A 23091-nucleotide genomic window follows, 5' to 3' on the forward strand; every position below is an offset into this window, starting at 1 on the left:
AATGACCAGTGGATTACAGTTAACTGAGGGTTCCATTTCTTTGCTTGAATGTTCTTGTTTCCTCCCACGATGTTAAAGTAAAGGTGGCTCTCGTAAGAGCGAGGACCCGTACGATTCACGACACGAGCCCCCATATAAATAAGTTTTTTTTTCATCTCAAAACTGCACTTTCAGGTCCCCCCCAGACCCCTATTCCAAACAACGTTTGCGCTAGCTAAAACCCGTACAAGAACGATAACGAAATTCATTTGCTGGTGGTTTTATGATTTTTTCAAATTTTTGGTTTCTCGATATTTTTGTTTAGTGTAAAATTCGTTAGATCGTTAATTACGTTGGGGATTTCGTCAAATCCACGGTCCTGTATATTTTCACGCTTTCGCGTGGTTCCCCGACTTCTCTCGACCGATGTAGTAGTTTAGTTATTTTCTAACCGCGAACCCGCACCTCAAGCCCGCGCAATTTGTAATCAAAATCTTACCTTGGCGCTGGGCCACCCGGAAACTCCGACTAAGGGATGGGGACACCCACTGCACTCTTTACCACTCGGTAAGATTAACGCGTTTAAAGTTTGTTATGCACAAAGAAAAAATTACAAAACTAGAAAACGATTAATACAGCACAAACACACAGAAATCTAAATGAAACAATTTAAATTTAAGTGCACGGCACAAGAAAATTCACTAGCACGGAATAACTTCGATAAAACAGATCGTCACCCGAAAGTACGACTGAAGCAATCAAAGATCGTCTAATGACTGACTCTTCTTCCCTAATTTTCGGTTTTTAAGAAACGGCTCAGCCGGATTTGCTCGCGCATTTTAATTTTGACTTCTGGTTCCCTATTGGACGCTTGAGGGTGGTTTCGGTTCGCGTTCATCCCCCACTCTCTTAGCACATATGCAAATTAATTACCCATTATTTAATTATTACGTTCATATCGGTAATTGAAGCCATCGCAAGGCACCTTTATGTTGTATTCAACTAGGCATCACCGATATAAAAAAAGAATGAAAGTCCTACGATGAAGTTGACCCGTTTGCTGTTAAATGTTTTTGTTAATTTGTTGAAAATTATTTAATTATTTTATACCTGACCAAATCAACAACCAACGTGGTCTTCGGCCCTGTTTCGTTTATTACAATTATGCGTAAACCTAATTTAACTCTGATTAAGAAATTGAGATAAGTGTTTCGGCCGTTTCGACCTAGATGGCACTCTCGGGATGATTTGTGAAATCGGAAATCCCTTTTTCTAAATTTCCCTTATCAGATTTATTTTCCTGAAATTGGCATGCTCTAGTTCTATGTTAGTAAAATTTAGCGGTGTCGAGTAAGGTAGTTCGGACAATGGTTTCTAAAGGCTTAACCAGATTTTGAATAGAACAGTTATTACCTGTTTGATTTAAATCTAAACGTCACTAATCATTCTAAACAATCATTTGCAACAAAGGCCCTAACTAATAATCTTGTAAAGAATTAACACAAAATTAAAATCTCCTAATTAAATCAATTTATGCTGAATTATGGTTGACTTCCGCTGCTAAAAGGGTTAGTAACTATATCGAGGGTGGTATCAAAATGTAGAGAAACTCTTCGCGAGATTTGCTGGAATCGCGTTGTCCCGATGAATGGTTGATTTTGATCTTAATTCGCGAATTTTACAAATTACGGTTTTGGTCACGTAGCCCCCGAAATCAGATACCCCCCGAACACATGTGGTTTCGCTCTGTCCGCGCGGCCTTTTAACCACTTATCTGGTTATCTCATTATCTCCTAGATTATGCTTGCCAAAGCGTGTGACTTTTTCTTCTTTAAAGTTGCCCAATTAATTAGTGCACTTTGATCACGTTACTTTTCCAACGGTACCGGACGAATTTTCACGGGTTAATTTTGATTGTGCGGCCCCCGGCGCTGCCGGTACTGCATATTCCGAACATTTAGTTTAATTAATTTAATTTCGCTTTAAAATGATCCTAATTTCGATGTCAGCTAATTGTGATTACGTCATCTAACGTTCCTGTAATCAAATTTTACTCGGATTGTCTTTATTTCCTAGGAAGCAGGCAAAACGATTTAAATTTCTTTGTTTGAATAGACGCGGGCTGTTTCTCGATTTATCACAACTAAAAAAAACCACTGTAGCAACGCTTTCAAGGGCTCAGTTCTCGGGAATCTTTAACACGGTTAATAAGTGGATGGCAAATTTATGGTGTTCGACCCGCACCTCCCCCAACACGTGTGGCGTCGGCGGTGGGAACCGTGTTCACCCTACATTCCGATACCGGGTACATGGATTTTAATTCGTTTCGTACAATTTTTTATTTGAACGCGAGCGCGGTAACTTCTTCTTTTTCCTACGTCGTACCTGTAATCGTCCTAATTTGGGGCGCTCACCACAGTACCTTCTTATTATTAATACGGATTTAAGTAATTGCTTTTACTACTTGCTAATGCTAAGAAGTAGAAGCAAATGCTAGTAAGCATTTACTTATAAGAATTTACTAGTTTTTATTAATACCACCCATTTTTTCGAATTTGCCGCTTTAATAGGTCCATTAGAGTACTCAATTTGGAGTCGTTTATAGGTATCTACAGGGTGTTAGGTAACGTTACGGCCATAGACTAATGGGTAATTAAGGAAGGCAAACTGTCTTGGAATCCGCAATTAATTTTATTTTTTTCGTTTTAGTTAAAAAGCTATCGTGTGATTCATTAAATTTCCATTCTAGGTAGGCCGTGTATTTTGGTCGTGCGTTGACTTCTTGTTCGATAACTAGCAAATCTCGCAAATATTAAGTCGAAACTACTGTAATGGTGTTAGTTACGACATGAATTTTTTTCTCAAAGCCAACTGCGAATGGAAATTTAATGAATCACACAATACAAGACTTTATAGCTGACCAATAGAATGGCGTCAAATAATTTTTCAATTTTACAGAAATCCAAGTAGCTTTCGGACCAAACGAATAATTTGTCACTTTCCCGTCACATTTGAAGTTTTAAATCAGTGGCGTCAATAAAAGGGAAAAACAATAACGCAAGTTTATTCAAAAAACAGACAATAAAGCAACACTACAATACATGTTCAAAATGGCCACCATCTTGTTGAACACATAGTTGTAAACGACGAAACAATGTTTCCTTTATTGTACCCAACACATTTTCGTTTGGACGAACTTGATTTGTGATGTCCACAAAAATTGAACAAGTACGCCACTGATAAAAAATAAGAATTGTCAGTTTGACATCAAACAAAAAAATTTCCGTCAGTAACTCTGATTCAAATTTTTGTAACCTTATGCAAATTGTTCTCTGATTGGTCACATTCAAAGCCTTCCTTCCTTTAAACGGTTTAAGAAAACCGGAAAAAAACTTCGAAACATTACTTTTTACGGCTGCCTCCATCACCCCTTTTTCTATGGCCGTAACGTTACCTAACACACTGTATAAAAAAACTCAAAGTAGGAAATTTAGTTTTTTAAGAATTTGCCGAACTAATTAGTCTGGTTGTCACCTGTTTCCTGTCAAGTTCTTGGTCAATTTCACCATTACTGATTTTAAAAATCAGGTAAAAGGTTCGTGTTTAATAAATTGCTGCGTGGAAAAAAAATGTATCAATATAATTGAATTGTCCTTTGTGGCCTTTGTACCTAAATAAAATAGATGTGAATACAGGTTGTGAAGTTAGGTAAAAATTCAGAAACTCAATAAATGTCAAAATTTAAATGGAATTTGAAAATCAAGTGGCAAGTCGTGGTTACAAAACCATTACCAATCGTGTAACACGAAAACTCTTAGAATTGGAAAATTAAATTTTTTTATTAAAAATAGAGTGCAAATTCTAAAAAATAGTATAAAGGACTTGTTCTATGATGGCATTGGTGCACTCGTCCCATACAAACCGGGAACTCGTACACCAAATTGGCCATTATAAAACACGTTCTTTAATATACTATTATTTGGTTGTACAAGCTTTTGTTTCATAAAATTGAAGTAGCATTAAAGTACAAAATAAAATACATTATCTTAGAACAATTACCACGAGCTTGCTACTGTTGGATTTCGGGAACTTCTAATTCTTCTTCTTGTTCGTTTTCTTGTTCAGCTCGTGTCGTTGCTTCCCCTTTATTGTCCGCATTAGATAAGAAAAAAATCAATGCGATACCACCGACCACAACAATACCTCCGAAAATACCACTTACGGCACCTAAGACAGCGCCTCCAACAACCCTACCTACAATGCCAGTAACAGTTGCTCCTCCCAGAGTAGTAGTCGCAGTAACTCGACCAGCTGTAAAAGTTCCTCCCACTACAGATCCAATTCCACCACCAACTCCACTACCAATGCCAAAATAACTTCCAAGATTTCTCCAAAATTCTTTTCGATTGATTCTTGCCTCGTACGACGACGAAAATATTTGTTCCAAGTCCTAGAAAAAAAATGTTGTTTTGTCACTAATCACGAGTTTTAAACTCGAGCAATGGAAAGTCATTTCTAAAGAAGAATAATTTTGCTCCATCACCTGAGATATTTGTAAAAGATTTTTTTTTAGTATTCGGCGTTCAATATTGTTTTATTAAAAAAATTATGAAACTTTGTAACACATCGTTGAAACTAATAATTTAAGACGTTTTCGTATCAATCTATTATCTATTATCTATTTTTCGCCCCCCAAAAAAATTCTCTTAAAATTGATGGTATCTTCATCGGTTACTGCCACTAGATTGTCCGGAAAAAAATCCAAGTGAAGACGCAAAAAAATAATTTCTAGTGACATCTACCTTTCCATTTTTCTTGTGGCAACTTTCCAACACACTGGTGTCAGTCCCTCATAATATAAAAACCTGGGTCATAAGGTAATTCGATCAAACACAATTTTTTGAAGGTTTTATGATAAATAGATTCAAGATCTTTTAGTTTGCCTAATCGCTCCTTGACTGGAGTACTTCTTGAGGATGGTAATTGACACTTGAGTAATTACTATCAAGATAAAATTAGGATCGAATGAAAGATCAAACGCTGTAGTGCTAAAGAATTTTGTTTTACCTTACCGTTTGCCGCCACAATCGCGTAAAAAACACCTGGAAAGCTCTCAAGGTCGCGCATTTTCGTTAACTTATTTACTTCCGTCAGGAAATAGTGAGGCACACCAAACTTTTATGACAGTACAGCTTCTTATCTTTTATTTGATACCAACTTCATCATGATACTACAGATCCTAGTGTTAACTATCATCCTCAAGAAGCACCTCGGCCAAGCTGCGATTAGGCATCATAAAAGCTTCAAAAAAAATTGTTTAATCGAATTAGCTTATGAGCCAGGTTTTTGTTATGAGATCCCAAACTACGAGTATTTATGTTTAATAGTTTCCCAGAAAAATCAGAACAATTCCTTTCAAAGATTTCCACCCTTTATCTTTTTAGGCCCATCAGCAAACTAAGAACTCTTCATAATCAAGAAGTTTTTCAAAATGTGTCATTAAAGTCACTTATGTGTCATTTAAAAACTCAATGTCCTCAGAAATTTTTAAGCCATGGCATTGAATTTTAATGAAATCGCCAAAAAACAAAAAGTTTTAATTTTTTTAAAAACTTCTCAACGTTTTTTTGTCTTCTAACTTCCAATAGTTAAAAGATATCAATGCGTTTGTCAACGCGTCAAAAATGCAAGATCTGTCATTTCAATGATGCATTGCAATGAAAAATCGATGTAATCATTCTTGAGTTATATGCAAAATTGCATATGAAAATCACCAAAAATAGCGTTTTTTTGGACATGATATCAGTTTTTTAAAAATATGAAAAGTACTAATTCCAGCAATTAGTTTAATGGATCGTTGGAGAGCTTATTAAATTGCCTTTTCAAAACACAGTAGAGCAATTCCATAACTTTGTCAGTTTAAAAAAACAATTGAAGAAAAAAAAATTTTCTACAGCAAAACCTGAAAAACCTGATGAAGTCAAACGAACTTCAGACTCGGAACCAAAATACCAGAAATAACTTTCCACTTTTCCAAAGTTTGATGACTAGTGTAATTCTCCTTTACATTTTTCAGTTGATTTTCCATTTCATGGGAGTTAGCGTTGTTCCCCATTTTTCTTTTGGGGAATTGGATTAAAACCATTTCCTTTATTGTTGTTGCTTCTACGAATGACCCGCATTTATCCATTAATGTGCGATATTTCCTTTTGAGTTCCTTCACTAATTCGGTGTTTTGAGCATCACAAGTCGCCTAAAAACCAATATATAGGTAATGAAAATTTTGTTGTAATTTACCTCAAACATTGTCTTAATGGTCGGATTCTTTTCACTTCGAAAAGATTCTAAATATGAATTTACGTATGTAGGTAAACTACCAATTGATATGTATTTTCCCCCAATTTGTTTTTTAATAAGTTTTTCAGGGTTTAAATGACTTGAAACTAACTCCTCCACATGGTCAAGAAAACTCGTCGAAATATCTAAAATTTTTGGTTCCAGTCATGTTTTACTCGGGGCAAAACTCACCTTTGAAGCTCCCGGCAAAATATCGATTCTGCATAACATCTTCACCGGGAAAAGGCAGTAGAAAAGCACCAACTTTCTCAAAATTTCCAACGATGGTTTCTTGTATATCGTTTTGATTAGATTTTTTATGTTTAGCGAAAATGTTTTGAAGTAAATTGTTGCCTCCTTCTTCTCCAAAAGGTTGATCATAATGATAACACCAATCTCTAACTAAGACTAGAAGTTTTTGGAACGGTCTGCTGTTATCCTGCTGGAAACCTGCATACCCTGCAAAGAGCTAAACGAACCTTTATGCAAATCGCAGCACACGAAGAAATACCTGTAAATGGTGTAAATCATTAAGCGTAATATGATTCTTGATGTTGAAAATTTGAACGGAGCTAAGCAACACGCTCATGGCGAAAAGACAGGTAATCTGAGTCAAGTCTAATTCGTGGTCAAATGTTCCTTGGGTGTCCATCAAAATAACTGCAATCTTAACAGAGTTGTAAAGAAGGTTTTCAAAAGTTGGAAAACTTACTTCTTCGTTGTCAATGTTGGTGAGAAAAACCTCAGACCAGATGAGAATGCCTTCTGTTACTTTTTCAGCTCGGGTTTCCCAGAAAAAACCGGTTTGTAAGTTTCCTTCTCTGCTGATCCAGTTTTTCTTGGTTTCGCCCTTTTGGCACTGCAAATAACCCCAAATTTTAGGCCTTTCAAAAAAAAAAGTTTGAAATGAACAAAAATTCTTTAATACAAAAATTTGTTACAGTAGAACCCCGATAATCCGAGCTGCTCGGGGAAGAAGGTACCTCGTATAAACCTTCTTAAAATACAAAAAAATCATCTATTTTAGTCTGTTTTCGACACCAATTTATTTAAAACATGTTATTGCAGGTGAAAAAAAATCAATAGCAAAAAAATTATGGTCAATCTCGGATAAAGCGAACGATATGGCAATTATATTTAAGTAGTTTACTCGTTTGAACATGTTTAGCAAATGCGTCAAATTAGAAAATTGTAAGTCAAACGACACAATTTTTTAGAAGTTTTATTTTGAGACAAACCAAACATCCAATTTTTTTAATAAAGATTTGTAATTCTGGTAGATTTCACGTTATGACAAAAAAAATTATAAATTTACTAGTTTGTAATAACCCCACCGAATTAAACAATATTAGAATACAAAAAAAAAACTTCTATTTTGAAGTGAATTTTATCTTTTTTAAAATAAACATTAATATGCAATTTTGATAATTTATCAGTAATGACAATAAAATTTCCTAATTTTATTATTTTAAAAGCAAAAAAAAAGAACAGTTTTTATTGTATTAATAAAAATTTGCATTTCTTGTATTTTTGACGCTATAGCAATTAATTTCGGGGAGTTTGCTAGTTTAAACAGATTTAACAACTCCACTGAATTAAAAAAAAATAGAACACAAAAATAGTTATTTACAGTCGCGTGTGGTAACTTACATTTTACAGCGCGAAATCAGTTTGAAGCACGACGGCGTAGCCGGAGTGCTTTAATGATTGAGCGCTGTAAAATGGTTAACGCACAAGAGTTGTATTAAACTTTTTGGCCGAAAAACTTTAATTTAAATATTTGGGTTTTTCAAAATTCACGAGAACTGTCACATCTGACATTTCAAAATTTCATCATCTGTCAATTCTGTCAATTTTGTAGTTGGTGCACAAAAAGTATACAAGATAACGCTGTATAAAAAACGTTTTAATATTACTTTAAAAATAGAAATATTGTCTTAATTGAGATAAGATTTTAGGTAGATTCTACTTTGGTGATCAATCTTCATTATGGTAAAGTGATTTTAATTTATAAACGCATCTGAAGAGCAGACGATTTGGGCAATTTTTACCGCACGGCGTGTGTAAACGTCCAGGGCGCTTGTAAATCTAGTGTTTCCGAAGATGTCAATTGAATGTTAATTTGACGTTTACAATTCATGAGGCCAAAAAATTAATTTCAATTTTTAATTATTACGCAATTTAGAACTCAAATTTATATTTGCCAAGTTTACGAATTCACAAATTATAAATTCTTGAATTATCCTATTCTTGAATTAATTCCAGAAATGCCGAATTTCAAAGTTTCTAGTTTTTAAATTCCTGAATTCTCAGTTCATAATTTTTAAGCTTTATAAAACAAATAAATAAGTCGCGGGTTTAGAATGACAAGGTTCTAGTTGCAGTGAAATTAATTAGTGAAAATGCAAGATCTAACATCATAATTGAAACATTAAGTTAATCCATAGCATATAAAACTTTGTCTTCCTGGAATTTTGAAAAGACATCAAGCTACGTTCATTCCGATTAAGAAAACAGAAAAGCAATGTTAAAAAGAGTTGAATTTTATGAAAATTTCAATTTTCGTAAGAAATGCAGTAAGAACCTTGTTAATCCAAACCCGCGAAGTTCCTGTATTCTAAATTCACGAATTCACAAATTTTAAATTCTCAAATTGTTATTATCCAAATCGTATAAAAACAAGTTTCCAAGTTTTCTTTTTGTGAGTTTTAACTACGTATTTTAAGATTCAAATTTCTATTTTCGAAATTCACGAATTCACAAATCGTAAATTCTCAATTGTCGGATTCTTGTATAAATTCTACAAATGTACAATTTCTAAATTTTCAGTTTTTAAATTGCCAAATTCTCAATTTATAACTATGCGTTTCAAAAACTTAAATTTGTTTTCTAAATTCTTGAATTCTCAAATTTGCAATTAATTTTATAAAATCGAATTTTCAAGTTTCCATTTTTAGGTCTGAGTTAACAAATTTTCGACTTTTAACTACGCATTTCAAGACTCAAATTCCCATTTTCTAAGTTTACGAATTCGCAAATCAAAAAAATTAGTGGACCGGTTTAATTTAACGATTGGTGACATTTGATTAGAGGAAAAATAATCACATTTCATTTTAACATGATATTTAATCGAAATTAAAGATTTAACATAGCCTCTATAAACAGGCCCAATGTGTATGTAATTTTGAAAATTCAACTCACCATAGGTTCGACCTATCAGAGACTTTAATTTTTTCAAATCAACCAATCACAACAAACTTTTTCTGGAAATTTCACGAGTGAAATTTCCGTGGCAATTCCACGCGAAAATACCACGCGATCTGTCAGTTGCTTGTCAGTTCGTTAAATTCTCATGACGAATATAACTCGGGAGCTCGAAATTGTGGGAAATTTTCGTTTCGCTCACTCGTGCAATTGATCGTCGAAAAAACTACTCGTCTGTCAGAAAAATTTCCGACAATTTCGAGCCCACTCGTTATATTACTTATGACAATGAAATTTTGTAAATTTATTATTTTGATAATCAACTCCACCAAATTGAAATGCTGTATAGCAAAAAAAAAACAGTTTTTATAAATTTGTCTTGTAGGCGAACTAAAAATTAATTTCACAGTGTGATAAATAAAAATTTGCATCTCTAGTAAATTTGACGTTATGGCAATTATATTTAGGCAGTTAACTCGTTTATAAACTCTGTCAAATTAGAATATTGTAGGCCGAAGAGACAATTTTTGGGAAAATTAATGTTACAGGTAAACCAAATTTCCAAATTTTTTAAATAAAGATTTGTGATTTTGGTTTTATTTTATTTTGGCAATAAAATTTGGAAAGTTTACTAGTTTCAGCAGGTTTATTAACTCTACCGAATTAAAAAAAAATAGAGCACAAATAAAACTTATCCACTCCCTCAAAGTGAAACGTTGTACAGCAAAAGAAATTTTTTTTATAAATTTATTTAGCAGACGAACTAAATATTTTTTATTGTGACAACTAAACTAGAAAATTGTAGGTCAAAAACGACAATTTTTGTGAAATTTTAATTTGTCGACGAATTAAACTTCTTTTTTTTTTCAATAAAATTTGTAATTCTGGTGATTTGCACACTATAGTTTAACTTTCGACCGGTTTAACAACTATGCCGAATTAAAATTTAGATTTACAATTTTTTATAATTTTTATTTTGAAGAAATTTACCTAATTTACCTGATTTCCTCGTGATTTTCCTAGGAGGTTAACCTCTCGGGTATCGCTGTTTGCAAAAAAGGCTTATTTGCGCTCTTTCTTGAACTCGTGCAATTACGCATTTGATTCTCAGTTTTTGAAGAAAGGCAGTTCAATTCATGGAATTCCAGAGTAATTAAGACGATTTCTAAGTTAGTGTCCGCTAAGTCATAAAATGGTTGGAACCCATGACAGGTTCTCAAACTTAAAACCAACAGCAAAAAATTGAACAAATTTTGTAACTTCAATTATCCCCGATTATATCACCGCTACTTCAATATTCTATTTATTTTGTATTATTTTATTCACAATCGGTCAACAATTGTTCATTTTCTAACTTTTCGTAAGGTGGAAAGTGAGCCGTTACTACGGTAATTCACTTCCCAACTCGCTGGGAAGTGACCATTTCCCGACCTCCAAATGCCAGATAACTAGATTTTGATAAATGAAGTAGGCCGCGTTACTGAATTTGACATTTCTATCTTGTCATTTGGCGTCGAAGTTGATTTCAAAAAGTGTGTGAAATGGATGCTGAAACTTTTCTATACCGTTTAAAACTAGTAGATTTTCCGGAGAAATTTACAAAAAATGAGAAGAATGTCAACATTTTAAGAGGAGAAACAACCGCGTCTCGTCTGACTGCAGGAGTTTACCTTTTCAAGTGAACAACTGAAACAAGGTCTGACACTGTATATTGCAGGTTATGATCACTCTTCGTTCACATTCAACATTAACGGTGTTTCCTCTAATATAATTTAACTTGTGAGTTTTAAGTTTCGTTGGTTAAATATATTGTTCATCTTACTATTCAAGATATTTATATTAATAAAGTTGTATTGAAATCAAAAATTCTTAACCTAAAACTTCATGAATTGACAGTAGCGACTTTGGTAGGAGGTTGAACCAAGTTAAACTAAAGTCCGTTTTTTTATTAAAAAACCACCAACAGCGCACTCTCCCACCACTTTACAACCGGCAACGTCGTCGATGGTGACTTTTTGGTGATAAAATCAAATAGGTTAGTTGCCTAATTGACAATTTGATTACACAAAACGGCCTTTTAGGCTGTGGCGAGTCTTTTCACTATTAAATCCTTTGATTTGCAATCCAACAGACTGTAAAAGAAACGTTTTTAACGGAAACACTGCCTAATTTTCAGAAATGTCAAAAATTTGACAACTATTTTCTTACCAAAAATCTCCCTAGGCAACGTTGCCGGTTGTAATGCAGTGTTGGTGTTTTTTTTTTTAAAAAAAAACGGACTTTACTTACTCCTCATTTATTTTGAATACCGCATTTCAAGGTCATAATTTGTGAAAATTGTGGAGCTCTACGATAAATTTGAGAAGATTTATCCATTGAATTGAACATAAACGAGTACTGGAACACCCAAAGACCTGTTCGTGATTGTTTTCAATACATAAATCCTCTTAAATTTGTCGTAAAACTCCACAACTGTCACAAATTGTGACCTTGAAATACGGTATTCAAAATAAGTGAGGAGTATTCTCTTGATGCCGTGTGAAAAAGTGGTTGTCTATACCTTATTTATTTTGTATACCGCATTTCAAGATCATAATTTGTGAAAATTGTAGAGCTCTACGGCAAATTTGAAAAGTTTTATGCATTAGATTGAACATAAACGAGTACTTGAACACTAAAAGACCCGTTTGTGATTCAATTCAATACACAAATCCTCTCAAATTTGCCGTAGAGCTCCACAATTTTTACAAATTATGACCTTGAAATGTGGTATTCAAAATAAATGAAGAGTAGATATCCACTCCAGATGAGTCATTTCCAATGTAGAGCAAGGGCGAAAGTAATTTGGTAACAGTTTTTGGAAGCTAATAAACGTTTAACAATATTGGACTTTTAACTTTCTTTATTTTTTTTTAATATGATTGTGAATAAAATAGTATACAAACCTCGGTAGAAGTTCGATTCCTATCTCTCGAGAAATTGTCCACCTCGGCTGACGCCTCGGTGACAAACTTTTTCTCTCGAGAGGAATCATGAACTTCCCACCTCGGTATGTAATCTACTATTATTTCTATATTTAAATGAAAATGTAGGCAAAAGGCGAATTCTGTTATTCGTCACAACCTTTTTTTGATCAGTTTTGTTACTGCTGTTCTATTATCGATACCGTTTTGGTGGTTTGTTGTTTTCCTTTTCCAATCCCTGTTATCAGAAGCTATGAACGAAGATGGAGAAGACTTAAGAGCGGTCGCTACCCAGCCCGCTCTTTAGATTTCGGTTTCGGCAGTGAGCTGTCACAAAAATGACCAGGCCAGAGCTTGGGTCTAACAACCGCCATAAAACAATCAGCTTAACATAATAAATTTTTCAAAGCAAATTGTAGAACCTAGAGATGCACTTTCTTATTTGTTTCTTTACCATTTAAAAATACCAGAATTTTTTATAAAGTAAGATGCATTTTATAAAGTAAGGCGCGTCATATATTCGAGGTATATTATATATTTAATAATGAAAGAAGTGATCAAAACCGCGACCAACTGATTGAAGTAACATGAGAGCACACAATTGCCTAATTTATAATTTTTAAATTTAAAAAAAAATCAGAATTAGTTGGAAAACAAATATGCGCCTTTTGTTCAAATGCTTCCGGTTTATGGTTGATTAAGTTCCAGAATAAAACGCTTTTTTATCACTGTCAGTTTGGCGTCGCGACGTCCAAGAAGTGAAATTTCGAGTTTTAGTGGAAACTTTCGCTAACTCTTTTTTTTAACATAAGTGTGATAAAAAAGTCTCTGTTTTAATTTTAAATTTTATGCAAATTGTGTTTTAAATTTGAGAAAAAACGCTACTTTTCAATATCATGACGAAACACTTGCAAACTACATTTATTCCAAATTTCACAAATCACTTCATTTATTCGTCGAGGTCATTTGCATTTGAGATAGTACGGCTTTTGTTACAATCTAAAGCGAACTAAAGGATCGCTTGGTGTATGCGTTTCCAATTTTGACTAATTTGATAAAAAAGCATTTTTCCTTATATTTTAAAAACAATTTGAATCAAATCTGAAATGACAAAAGATATGTTTGACACATTTATATGTAGGGGAGGGGGGGGGACATAGTGGAAATCTTAACAATCAATTAGTCACGGATTCTAAAATAATGAGAATTAACAAAAAAATTTTACTAAATATCATAGACTAATGTATTGTGAATGATTTTTAAGGTACTTTTTTGATTACAATAAAAAACTTACGCCATGTGAGCATTATTTTGAAAAATGGGATTGGGTGTTTGGTTCTACTATGCCTCAAAAATTGCTAAAACTTACAAACTACATTTTTAAAGCGTCGCAACGACAAAATTATTGGTGATAAAAAACAAATTTTGGCTACCGGTTCTGTATAACAAATGCATAGGAACGTGAAATAGGCTGTTGATCCTAACATTTAACATTTTTCATGGGGTTTTCCTGTGGTCCAGTAATGCAGTGCAAAGATGAAAATACCGTTCTATTATTTTCCTAATGCCATTTCTAAGAAAGAGCTATTATTTCCCAAACAGCTGGACCTCTTGATTTCATCAAACTACCTGACCCCATCATAAATTTTGTGCTTGTGGAAAAGTACTAATTTCTGTGATTTGCCGGCAATTGCTGGTTGTAAATTACAAAATTTCAGCTTCGATTTAGAATCTAAATTTTTACGCTACGAATACTCGCTTAATTATTGGAATATTTTTTAAAACTTAGGACCGTTGTATTCAGAACGATTTGCTTTACAATCCGATTGGATTCATTTTTCATACAACAAAGCAAACCGAAGTTACAGTCTTCAGCCAAAATTGATGCAGTGTAATTACCGTTCCAAGGGCAATATCAATACAAAAAAAGGATGCAGTTTGTAGATAACTACAAGGACAGTATATATTCTAAATTTCAGTTTTCTAGTCCAAACCGTTTTTGACTTATGATGGCTCTAGTTTACATTGCATTACCCATAAGGATTTTAGGTAGCGACCGCTCTTATGTAACAGTCAAATTTAGAAGGAAGAACAAAAGGGAAATTTTTAGGCAACCAATATAACGCGTATCCAACGGCGCGAAGGTGGAGAGTTTTTGTGACCATCGTCAATACTTTTTCTGGAGTATCGTGAGTGGGTCTTCTTGGTCTTCTTTCTTTTTCGTTTTGGTGGTCGTACTGAAAGGAACGTATCCGGGGAAACGCTGTGAAAAGGCCTCAAAAGTGGAAATTGTGTATTGGTAAAGACCTTTTGTGGCAAACGACGCTAGGTCAGATATAACAGCCTAATACCCTATTTTGGGCCAGGGAAGTGCCCTCGACTTCGGTCGGATTTTGAGCTGTAAATCTTTGAGGCGGCCCACCATCCAAAGGTAAAAATCATCCCCATTGAAAGCACTCTGTGATCGTCCACCTAAAACTCTTCGTAATTCTATACTTTTGTGCCGGTTTTGATTTTTCCTTCCTGTCCACGTATTCTAATCGGTGTTGGGGTTATAGTCATTTTTTTTTGGACCCAGAAGTAAGTTCAGTAATTACAGGCCTCTCTCACCCTCGTCTCTCTCTCGTATCACTCTCGCCTCCGTTTAATCTTGGCAACATCGTCGAATATTTTCCATCTCGGCTCCACCGAAATTTAGCAAAAGCGATTCTATCAATTTAATGTATGTTTGATAGCTTAAACCAGTAGAGATAAATACCTAAATTTATGGGCCCCCAACCGCACCGTCGCAAAAACCCTTAAAAGTTAAGTCATCTGAGCAGGTCAGCGCTACATTATCTTGACGGCTGCTATACCTTCCGAAATATTCTTTTTTTACCAAAATAAGGAACTAAAGAACTCTTTTAGCACACCCAAAGCAAATACTTGTATCCGAAACATGCATAAAAAATCTATTTTCTTGTAAATCGAGAGTACGGTTTCGTAATTAATTTCTGTCAAATTATGTTTTTTTCAGAGCTCGGATTTCAATAAGTGGCGTATCTCTCAAGGATAAGAAGTCGCTACCGCAAACTACATTCTATGTAGTTAAACATTTTGTATAAACATCGTGTAATTGTAGATGTAGGTTTGGGGTATGTTCAAGAGTTCTTTTTTTTTGTTAAACTACAATAAAACGACCATCAGAATGGTGTCAGTTTTTTCTGGTGAGAAAGAGTGTGGAATGATGTCGGTATTTGTAAATAACAAAAGTGATTAAGAATCATGTACTTTGATGGTTTACTATTTTTTGTGTAATGAGTACCCCACTTAAGCCATACATACTTGCACTTTTAGTCTCTCTAAAAGCTACTGCTTTAAACGATTAAAAATCAGCCGAGTCGTAAATAGTACTTATGTTTTGAGGTATTTATGTTATCTACTATCTTATATTTGTAGATATGTTTTTTTTTGTAACTTCTCCCCGTACCAAAATCACACGCTTGCAATAAAATTTCCATCGGTAACTGTTTTGAAAAATATCCCAATATGCGAAACATGCATGAAAAACCGTATTGCCTCGATTCGCTACGGTTTCGAGAGATAATAAAGTACGACTTTGTTGTAGTAGGTCGGAAATGGATTAAAATTTAGAAAAACGAATTAATTACAGGTTCGGTTCTTTGATGCTTTAAGTAATAAAGTCTTCGTTACCGGAAAGGGGCGGTCAAGTTTGTTTATACCACTTCAAATCCCAAGAAAAGAGGTAAAAAATACTCGTAATAATACTCGGGCAACCCTTGAAGCTCCGTTGTCAAGTTACAGTTACAGTAGGTACTAATTTTTTTATTTTATGGCGTAATTGGAGTACTCACTTCACAAACCGGTAAATTAGCAGATTCGGTAAATTCACCACCAACTTGTCTGATGATCGTTTTTTTCGGGTGAAGAGGGGTGTGGAGTGATGTCGGTATCTATCTGTTTGTCCATCAATTGATGATCTGTGTTTAAACAATGAATTCGCGCTTGTAAAGAGAAGTTTCAAAACAAGCTTCCAGATGTTCAAGTGTAAGTTACGCAGACAAACCCAAAACACACCTTGATGGTCAAAGAGATCCTGTATCAAAAATAAACCGAACTCAATAAATCAATCTCCGCCAATGTTTCCTTCGTTGCTCGGACCGATTTAAATAAGTGCCGAGAATAAAAGCCGCTACCGTACATGTTGTGTGTACAAAAAATCAGACCCTTTTCTGAAATGTCTACTGCATCTTTATGACTGTCTCTCGACTCAATGGTTATGGTTTTGTCCCCACGAAACCGACGTACGGCGAGGTTCCAGAAAACACAGGACTCGTACCCAGAGTTTTAAAAATTTATTTTGCGAAAACCAAACGGCCGAAAAGGACGAAAACCGGCCAGTTTGTTAGTTTGGAAACTCGTCGATTTTTCTAGCTGGGCAAAAGGAGCGAAAAAAGTACGGTTCGGACGTGAAAACTTCCTTAAATTGGCATCTTGTCGAAGTCGAACATCTCAACTTCAGAGAGAGGCTCACCCAGCGCGTTTTAGTATAGAGTTAATGAAATTGTAAAGCAGAAGTGTCAGTTTTTATAAAATTTTGATTTTCGGATAAAGCAACAGTAGCATAAATGGAAAATACTATCTTCAGCCGAAGCTGTAATGTTTTTAAGTCTTTTCGCATGAAAATGATAAAAGTTCAGCTTGTACTTTCAACTACCAAAAGCCAGAAAATTGTACATAAAACCTTAAATTTCAATTAATTGCATGACCACTGCCACAGCGCTGATTTGTGCGCCTGCGCATTATAAAATTTGTGTGTTTAGATACATTTAATTTGGCCGGGAAATACTATTTTGCGTACGTAGGACTAATTTTTGTGGAAAAATCTCATTCATAACTAAACAAAGAATTTAATTGGATCAATTCTTGGTGTTGACAAATTATCAAAATTACAATTTATTCCCAAACACCAAATTTTGTCAAAAAATGCTTACGCGCGTTTCGATAGCAATGCTACCATCATCAGAGCTATGATGAAATTTATTGGTATTTGGGAATAAATTGTATTTTTGATAGCGGCCAAGGTTACCCTTTATAACAGATAAGTCCAAGATAACATTAGCACTAAAGTATACTTATCCAAATAGAGTCTCGTTATTATGGCCCTGCAATAACGATTATCGCAAACATTATCAGTGGTTTCAAGATTGTAAAAAAACCCTGCCATAAATTCTTTTCTAGGTAGTCCCAGAGATTTCAAACCAGGACCGGCTGGCATTTATTCTTTTTTTCTGATTTCTCTTAAAAATTTTGCAAATAAAATAAATCATAACACTGCTTAGTAAAATTAGCATACTAAAAAAATAATTAAAAACAAGTTGTTCAGTGTTTAGTATCATGGATAGCTTTGGTACCAATAGCAAGTGTTGTGTCCTGGTCGAACCCTAGTGATGAGTCGCAAACGCAATTTATGGTCTGCATTGTGGAGAAATTTAACTTTTACATAAAGAAGCACCCTCATAAAAACAAGTCTCAACTTGGAAAAGTATACTTGCAAACATTTTGAATGTGGGTCAGTCACAAAGATGCGAATTAATTTCCCAAAACAAAAATTACTGCGCCATACCTTCTTATTGAGGAAATGCAAGAAGAAGTTCAACAAGAACGACTTCCCCTGTCTCATGGCACCAGCAACTGAAACAATGCAGACTTTTTTATCTCTAACTTCTTCATTGTGGAAAAACTCTAAAACAGTTTTATCGACAGCTAATTTTCCACCTTCGTTCACTTTTAACAGCTGGAGGGCTTGTGGTGAAGATTTCTACAATTTAAGTACACAATAAACACAACTTAAACGAAACAATGAGAATTTTTACACTCGACGTTTTGTCTCTGATGTCAACTTTCCGATACGGGGCAACCATTTTAAGGGAAAAACTGTAAATAAGCAATCAGCTGACCGCTAGACCACCTCACTCAACTTACGTCGCTGAAGTTGGCGTCATTTTAATGGATTAAGATAAAGTAAACCCAGGTGACATACACCTAGTAAATTTTATGGCCACATTATACCGGGCAGTACTAATCCTTGCGGTTGGGGACCATAAAAATAGGCGCACGCCGTGATCAGTCGGTACTTAAACAGGGTCGTATTTAAAACAAAATTGAATGGAATATAATAAACAAACATATATTTACATACACACACTTGACCATTTTGAAATTTAAATCAAACTATCATCTGATTCAGAACTGTCGTTATTTAAACTTATAACAAGTTCATTGGGAGAAATTTATCGAAATGTTGCACGAAATGCGTTCGAGCCTGTTCAACCTTCGGTCTCCCCTCTACCTAGAAATTTGTCGGCTGCAGTTTACAGTTTACGTGTTGAACCGACAGTTTTACCCACAGACCTCGGTTTTTCCGACCGTTTCGTTCCAACCGTCGAAACCGTCGTTCAAAACCGTCGTGCAAGAACGAGGTTGGTGGGGCCCTTAAGGGTGGTTTGACTTAAGCCATAAAATGTTTACTAGGTGTATGTCATCTGTGTTTACGTTACATATTCTTAAGGCTATGTCCTATCCCGGCTGAAGTGCATAGGAAATAGCGCAAAACGCCATTACTTTTTACGGCCACAAATTAAGAGTTGGAGTTTTGATTTTTTTTGTACGTGTAGATAATATCGAAATGTCCACGGGAAACTCCTTAATTTTTAAAATGTCCTTATAAATTTATTAAAAAAAAAAACTGAAAAACGCCATGTCGTTTTACAGACACAGTTTTAGGAGTGTTTGCTTGAACTACGACTCGATAGATGAGGAATGTTATTCTACATACGGGAAACTCCTTGGTTTTTTCCCCACATGAATAGTTTTTTTAGAAAAAAATAAAATGTAATGTAAAAATGATTCCCAATTTTCAAAAAGTCGGCAACCAACACTTCAATGTTGCCATGATTTACAGCCCCTCACAACAGGGGGTCTCTAATCCGAATCACGGTTCGAGACTACAACTCGACCGACCGGCGAGTGACTAATGGGACCGCAACTTTATACCTACTTCTTACCCAGAATTGAAGACTGCCGCATCTGAATATAATAACATTTTAACCCTCATGCAAAATTTCTAAAAATAAATTTTAACACATTTTGTCGACATTTTAATAATTAGATTAACGATTGCAAATGATTTTCAGTCGTTAATATAATTAAAAAGTCACTGTTCAGAACCGTTTTTTTTTTCTCAGTTGAGTGTGGTATTTTGAGTTTAGATTTAGTGCAATCAAACTCATCTTTGTTGACAAAAAATTCGCTTTTGACTCTTGAAGTAGACCTCAATTAATAACTTGCATTACAACATTGCATTTAAATAGTCTATTCTATACAGGGTCCGGCAACACTTGTGTCCACCCCCAAAATCGTCTTTAATTTTAAAGATAAAATTTTGAAAATTTGCATACGCTCACAGTTGACAAAGCTCTAGAAGCTGACGTAAAAATTTGTTTTTTATCACTGATAGTTTTGGCGTCGCGACGCCTTAAAAATGTAATTGTTAGGTAATTGTGAGGGTTTGTGATATCAACCCCTAATTTAATTTTTTTTCAATATAAATATGTTAAAAATATCTGAGTTATTATTTTAGATTCAATGCAAATAGTCTTCAAAATTTGAGGAAAAAATGCTGTTTTATCAAGTTAGTTTCCAATTTTATTATGTCAAAATTGGGAACTACGTTTACACCCATCTGTCAACATCTTGTGTCACAAATGACATCTATTCTTTGGCTCGCTTTAGATTGTAACAAAAGTGTTACTTGGTGAAATTGTCACTTTGTCGATGTTAATTAACGATTTCTGGTGTCCATAAAGTGCAACATGCCCGTGGTAATCAAAATTAACCTTTATAAAAGTGAGTGAAGTGACTTGTGAAATTTTGGTGTAAACGTAGATTGCCGCTGCACTGTCATAATTTTGAAAACTAACTTGATAAAGCAACGTTTTTTTCGCAAATTTTAAACACAATTTGCATTAGATTTAAAATAAAAACTCAGATATTTGTACCACAGTTATGTTGAAATAAAATTGAATTCGCGTATATTTCCGCAAAAACTCAAAAATCGCTAAAAATTATGCTTCTTAGGCGTCGCGACGCCAACCAAACCGTGATAAAAAAACAAATTTTTACGTCAGCTTCTAGAGCTTTGTCAACTATGAGCGTATGCAAATTTTCAAAATTTTATCTTTAAAATTAAAGACGATTTTGGGGGTGGACACAAGTGTTGCCGGACCCTGTATAGGACAACGGATTAATTGCATTTCATACATTGATTGTTATGCATGTTGTTGCATCTTTGGCCATTTGGTCCTTTGCCGCAGGCAGGGTGGAATATTTTCTCAAGTAGCCATAAGACCAAAACGGTCAGCACCGAGTTGTCTCCCATACATGACCGTCAGGTTAAAATAAAAAGATTAGACAATTGAAAGCTTTTTAGCGCTCCCGTAACTATTTGATTTTTAGATACCAGCATAGCTCTATATTGTTACTTATGTGTTTTGGCAATTTCCCCAACTTTGTTAAAATAATTACCCAAAACATGATTTAACATTTTCAATGATTTCTTTATACATACATATCTCAAATTGCGCTACTGTAGCAACTTTTTGAACTTTTCCAAAATGATGAAAACATTCATTGAGGTGGACATTTGTTCTCAATTTTTGAAATATTTAGTTATGTTAAGATATGTTATTTTTTAATTTTTCGTGATGCGTATAAATGTATAGTTTTTTGACGTCCACGTATAAAAAGTAAAAACAAATTAGTGTTAAAATTTAATACACCAGTATTACTTAGAATCCTTCTGGATCGATGGATATCTTTCAAAATTTTGAAACTCACGTTAATATAAGTAGCTGATGGCAAAAGTACAACTACACAAATTTTAATAGCTATTTGTGAATTAAGAGCGTAAAAATTTACATTGCCGATTGAAGGAGACACAAAGTCTAAAGTTATGCGGCAACCTCTCGAAAACGGCAATTTGAATTTGCGCTCGAAATACACACAATATTTTTTCTACAATCTTGCATTTTCCGCCATTAAAAACTTCTACATCTAATTTTTACATTATTAAGACCCCACCGCACACCACCTTCTATGTTGCCATGGTAAAAATACCTTTGGCATAAGCGATTTATCGAAAAAAAAAAATCGTGATCGAGTGTTTTTTCAATTTTATAAAAAAAAATTGTAGTTCTAGAACATATTCTTTACCTACCTGTAATATTTTGTGTTATTCGGAAGAACCCAAATATCCATTTTAAAATTTGGTAGAATTGATTTTATTAAATACCCGTGGATTCGTTGAAACACAAGAATTGACAAGATAAACTAATATCTAAATCTAATTTATTTAAATTTATTATCAATTAAAACACTGCGTGACAAAGTTTTAGTAGCCAAAAACCTGTTATGTTCTGTAGGTAGCCCACCTTTTGATAAAACATATGCCAGTAACCGCAAGTCACCACCAAATTTTATATTTAATTTAAAAAAAAAAATATGACTTTGGAAGTTTTAAACATTTTTGTTTCCAAAATAAAAGTCTGTACATTGTCAAATACAATCAATTTAAAATTATTGTAAAAAAATCGAATTTTGTAATAAAGAGTAAAAACATTGTATCAAAGTCGGCGGCTAAACAAGTTATGATTTGCATATATTTTTTATTAATTTTAGTTTTTTTATGTGTATTTTAAATATTGATAACCATACATACATTAAAATCATAAGTAAAATAGAAAAAGAATCTCTTTTCTATGTTTTTTTTAACCACTTATGTTAAAAATTGTGAAGGTTTTGAGGTAAGGGTGTCCTTTGGATATGTACCATCGGTGCCCTTTAAAAACTGGTACAGCAAAAATTTGTTTGCTGTAAATGTTGCTTTACAATTATTGTCAATTTATTTGTCAGCGTCGGTTGATTTGTCAGATCCAGTAAATGTCAGCATGCCGAGACTAAATAACATTCAAAAAGAGACAATCGCAGTGCGTTTAAGGGATGGGGTTTCAATTCGTCAAATTAGCAATGAATTAGGTGTGAGTAAGAGTACTGTTTTGCTTGCAAAAAAAAAAATTAATGAGTACGGGAGCATCGTCAGAAAAGCAGGTTCCGCAAGACCGCGAGTTACCACTCCCCAGGACGATCTGCAGCTAACGAATTATCTAAGAGAAAATTGTTTTGAAAGCGTCATATCTGCTAGACAACCAACTCTTTTTCCGGCATCTTTGAAAACCGCCCGTAAACGAGTGCGTGAAACTGAACTACGGAATCGATGTGCGGCAAACAAAATATTTTTAACGGAAGAAAATAAAGCACAAAGAATACTGTTTGCTCAACAATATGTTAATGAACCGCAAGACATGTGGGACAGAGTAATATTTTCTGATGAAAAAACTTTTCAATCGTGTAATAATGGACACATCAGGGTTTATAGACCTGATGGGATGAGATATAATGAGAGATATGTGCTCGACTACAGTAAATCAGGTCGATTTTCCGTTAACGTATGGGGTTGGATTAGTGGCATGGGTCCTGGAGTCTGCCTAAT

General features: G+C 34.3%; 1 protein-coding gene across 1 annotated transcript; it reads right to left on the reverse strand.

The window, feature by feature from the left end:
* Nucleotides 1-4043: 4043 nt before the first annotated feature.
* On the reverse strand, nt 4044-18749 carry LOC148176344 (atlastin-like). Its single transcript, XM_088034464.1, has 9 exons — nt 18468-18749; nt 18359-18419; nt 18109-18303; nt 7028-7174; nt 6827-6982; nt 6508-6784; nt 6277-6461; nt 6047-6232; nt 4044-4429 (listed from the first exon to the last, which is right to left on the reverse strand). Exons 1-9 carry the CDS (start codon nt 18485-18487, stop codon nt 4049-4051), a joined length of 1608 nt encoding a protein of 535 aa, XP_087890590.1. The 5' UTR covers nt 18488-18749; the 3' UTR covers nt 4044-4048.
* Nucleotides 18750-23091: the final 4342 nt, after the last annotated feature.

The sequence above is a fragment of the Gnatocerus cornutus genome, chromosome 4 (genome assembly GCF_029298725.1).
Source record: "Gnatocerus cornutus isolate USDA-ARS CGAHR chromosome 4, icGnaCorn1.1, whole genome shotgun sequence".
Lineage (NCBI taxonomy): Eukaryota > Metazoa > Arthropoda > Insecta > Coleoptera > Tenebrionidae > Gnatocerus > Gnatocerus cornutus.